The sequence below is a fragment of the Crocodylus porosus genome, unplaced genomic scaffold (assembly GCF_001723895.1).
Source record: "Crocodylus porosus isolate Cpor-Errol unplaced genomic scaffold, CroPor_comp1, whole genome shotgun sequence".
In the NCBI taxonomy this organism is placed as follows: domain Eukaryota; kingdom Metazoa; phylum Chordata; order Crocodylia; family Crocodylidae; genus Crocodylus; species Crocodylus porosus.
In genome coordinates, this window is record NW_017728907.1 from 62,166,310 (window position 1) to 62,170,195 (window position 3,886).

General features: G+C 47.4%; 1 protein-coding gene across 1 annotated transcript in view; it reads left to right on the top strand.

Annotated features, from left to right (window-relative positions):
• Positions 1 to 3,886, top strand: part of IL23R (interleukin 23 receptor) — a 45,351-nt gene that overhangs the window by 22,399 nt on the left and 19,066 nt on the right. Inside the window, 2 exon segments of the mRNA XM_019530644.1 lie at positions 424 to 625; positions 2,063 to 2,260. Of these exon segments, the coding sequence (XP_019386189.1) occupies positions 424 to 625; positions 2,063 to 2,260 (400 nt within the window).

Consider the following 3,886-nt stretch of genomic DNA (forward strand, 5'->3'; position numbering starts at 1 on the left):
GCCCTTTGGGCAGGGGGCTGGACTCGATGATCTCCCGAGGTCCCTTCCAGCCCTAATGTCTATGAAATCTATGAAATCTATGAAATTTGGGTAGGTCTAGAAAGCAGAAAATGTGCTGCATGTGCTCTGTATTCTACAAGATTAAGTTTATTTAAGGAAAGAATGAGGTTGTAGATGAGGAGAGATTTGCTTAATGTTAAGGAAAAATTTGTCTGTGTCTGTGCTTTCAGAGAAATTATTCAGGGACATTCTTCAGGCTAAGTAGGTGACTTTTCAGACATTTCTCAATTAATAATTCTGTTGGCTCTGTCACAATTTCCCTAGGAATTCTGTGAATGTGTTTCATTGAAATGAAGAAAGTAATCCCCCCCAGCAGCAATCACATCCTACTTCTGTAAGAGCATTTACTTTAATTGTTTTTAGCCTCTTGTTCCAAAAGATGCCAGAGGAAGAATTCTAGGATACACAGTGTACTACAAGCACCAGGGAGAAAGGTTTAACTTATGTAACACATCAGAAACCAAATGCAAAGTCCTGGTATCTGCTGAGGTGCATACTCTCCATGTGACGGCATACAATTCAAAGGGGAGTTCAAAACCAGCCAATATCACTGCTGATTATCAAGGTAAGATTATCAATTTAGCATCTGTAGCTTTCACTGAAAACATCTTCTCCAGATCTCTCTAAAGCAGGAAAATACCTTTGTGAAATTCTGCTTCCATCACTTCTTTTTATAAAGGGTGCCTACAGAAGTTTGGGACCTACTCTAACTCATGGCACTTTACAGAAAGTGCCATGAGTTAGGGCCCACCCTTCCAACCCAAGAGATGTTTGTGTTGGGGGAGAGGGTGCAGTAGTTTGCCTGTGCCAGCCCTAGCCAGCAGGTGGGGCTGCTCCAGCAGCCTCCAGAGAGGCCTGGCTGGGGGTGGGGAGGGGAGGAAGGGAGCCCCCCCCCTCACCTCTTGGGCTTGGCCCAGCTCCCCCCAATATTGCAGCTAGGGTAGCTGGGGGGCGGGGAGGGGGGATTGGCAAGGGGGTTCCATTCCACCCTGCCCCCAGCTCTGGTCATTCAAAGCAGCTCTCAGCTATGTGCTGGCTTCTCCCTCCCCTTTTCCACTGATAGTCTTGCAAAATGGGAAAAATTAACCCTGAAGGGAACACAAGTTCCCTAAGGTGCTCTGCTTTAAAGTGCCTTCAGGTAATACCTCATTTAACCAGGGTTAATTTTCCATGCAATTAGCCATTTAAAAAGTGCTCTGCAGCTGTGCAGGTGTGTTAAGTGACAGCTGTGGAGTGCTTTCATGGGCCTGATCACACAAAAAATGCAACTTTTATAAGCACCCAAAGTGAGCTCTCTAGAAGATTCAGGACTGTGTGCAGCCACTTATTTTAAGTGGCTGTTTCTGAAAGTTTCAAAAACAGGTTTAAAAAAATAAGCTTTACTTTGACAGCACTAACTAGCATGAGCTGATGTAGCTGTGCTACTTAGTCATTCTCAGAACATGGGCATTTTGTATTTGTGCTCAAAGCCTTTGTGAAAATAGCCCTTTCCTTTTCCAATAAAGGGAGAGTCTCACTGTAAACTCCAGCCAATTAAAAAGAAAGGAATAAAAGATCGTTTCAGGATTTACGCCTGCATCTCACCCCTCACGTCAAAGGCTGTGGTTTTCCACAACCGCTTTTTCCTATTTTCTGAAGTATTTTCTTTCACTCAGAACCCAGGGAAAGTCCCACACAAACAGGAAGGGAAGGGCTGATAGTGAAAATGACTAAACAGAAACTGCACAAAGTAAATAAAGTGGAAAAACAACATTTGCCCTTGGTCTTCTACAGTTATAAGAATTGTAGCTGTTTCTTGTAACAGTAACAGATACCGTTTTTAGACAGAAAAGGCATAACAAAGTACACAAATACTCCAGATCTGAAATGTCCCTCTGTATGCTCAGGCTCAGTTCATAAACTGGTGCAGAGCACAGGCAGTTTCTTAGTATGGAAGGGATCTTTTAAAGTCTTCCAGTTGTTGAAGGATTAAGGTCAAACCATCTCTTTCCTTTGTTTGCAGCTTTCCCATCCCCTACCAACATGCAGATTAAATATGAGAATCAAAGTGGGGTCACTGTTAAATGGAAGCCTCCTGGACCCAGGGAGAGGTCAGTCCTGTGGTTCATAGTGGAATGGACTTCTGCATTTCAACAAAACCAGCTACAGAATTTCCACTGGAAGAAAGTCCAAAACCAGGGCACAACTACATATATAGAGGGTAAGATCTGGTAATAGGTTTTACATTACCTACTTTCCCTAGCACATGGGAAGATATGTAGAAGCCCTTGTAGCTCAGATGACAACAGACTACACAAAAAGAGAAAGTATATTTAAATTAAGGCCCTGTCTCTCATACTTGCCTGTTAAGGTACAACCAGGGCAGAGGAGAGCAAGTGGATATTTATAGCTAATAAGGAGTAGGGAAGAGAGGCATCTGTATATTTAGCTACAAGGAGTGGGAGAGTAGGAGAGAAGGTTGTAATATATAATGCAGCAATTGTTTTCTGTGCTAACTGCAGGTGCTCTTCTTTCCTGTATAAGAGGACAAAACATGTAGTCCTTACTCAGACAAAATTCCCACTGAACCCATGAGTCCAACAGAGTCCAAAATGCATCCCATTATGTTAATACAGGGTTTCTAGCCCACTTATTTTATTGCCATATGCTTATTGGTAGGGCTGTGCAATGCTTTGGTAGCTAATTCAATTCGGAGGAGATTCGGCTTGATTTGGGGGCTGGATCTCCAAATCGGAATTGAATTGGGAGACCTCTTAAAAGGTCCAAATCTAATCAGAAGCCTCTGAATCAATTTGGAAGCCTCTGAATTGATTTGGAGATGTGGGCAGTCCCCACTCACTGCCACAGGGAGCTGGACCCGGGCTCTGTGCCAGTAAGTAGGAGGCAGGGGGCTGGAGGAGGGGGGAGGGAATCATGGAGGGACCCTATCCCTCACTGGCTCCTTTAGGCCCCCCCAAGTGCCCTGATTCCCTGCCCACTCCCCCAGTGCCCCCAGCCCCCCCCCACATGACTGTCCCACCTGGGCCCAGCCTCCCAGCACATCAAAAAAAAAAAGCCCTGCACTCACCAGCCACAGCAGCAGCAATTGGGGCCTCTGGGGGCTTGTGGCAGAGACCACCCCCATGCAGCACAGGGCAGCGGGGATCACCCATCCCGGCCTGGCACCCGCCCAGCAGCTGTCACATTGTGCAGGTGCAGCACAGCTTGGCAGGGCGCTATGCATTGTCTCAGAGCTGGAGCAGCTTCAACAATCACCTGGAGCCCTGCAGTGCTCAGCCCAAGTGGCCCCAGCTCCAGGACAGTGCCGAGCCATGCTGCACCGTGCACTGCGACAGCTGCTGTGCAGGTGCCCCCTGCTGCCCCATGTTGCATGGAGGGTGGCTCTGCCACAAGCCCCCAGAGGACCTAATCACTGCTGCTGCAACCAGTGAGCGTGAGGCTTTTTTTTTTTGCTTTTTTTTTTTTAATTGTTTGGAGGCTGGGGTTGGGCGGGGCAGCCATTGTGGGGAGCTGTGGGAGCAGGCTGGGGGTGGGGCCCCAGTCACCACCACCATGTCCCCACCACCAACACTGCCACTGCCTGTTAGATTCAGAGGAGATGTGGCCTGATTCAGCCATCAAATCTCTGAATCTGAATCAGCCTAATTGTATCAGGACAGTAATTCAAAGAGGATAGCATGGAGAGGGTCCAGAGGAGGGCCACTCGTATGATCGGGGACAACAGGGCAGGCCCTAAGAGGACAGGCTGCAGGACCTGAACCTGTTCAGCCTCCAAAAGAGAAGGCTGAGGGGGGATCTAGTGGCCTGTTATAAACTAGTCAGGGGG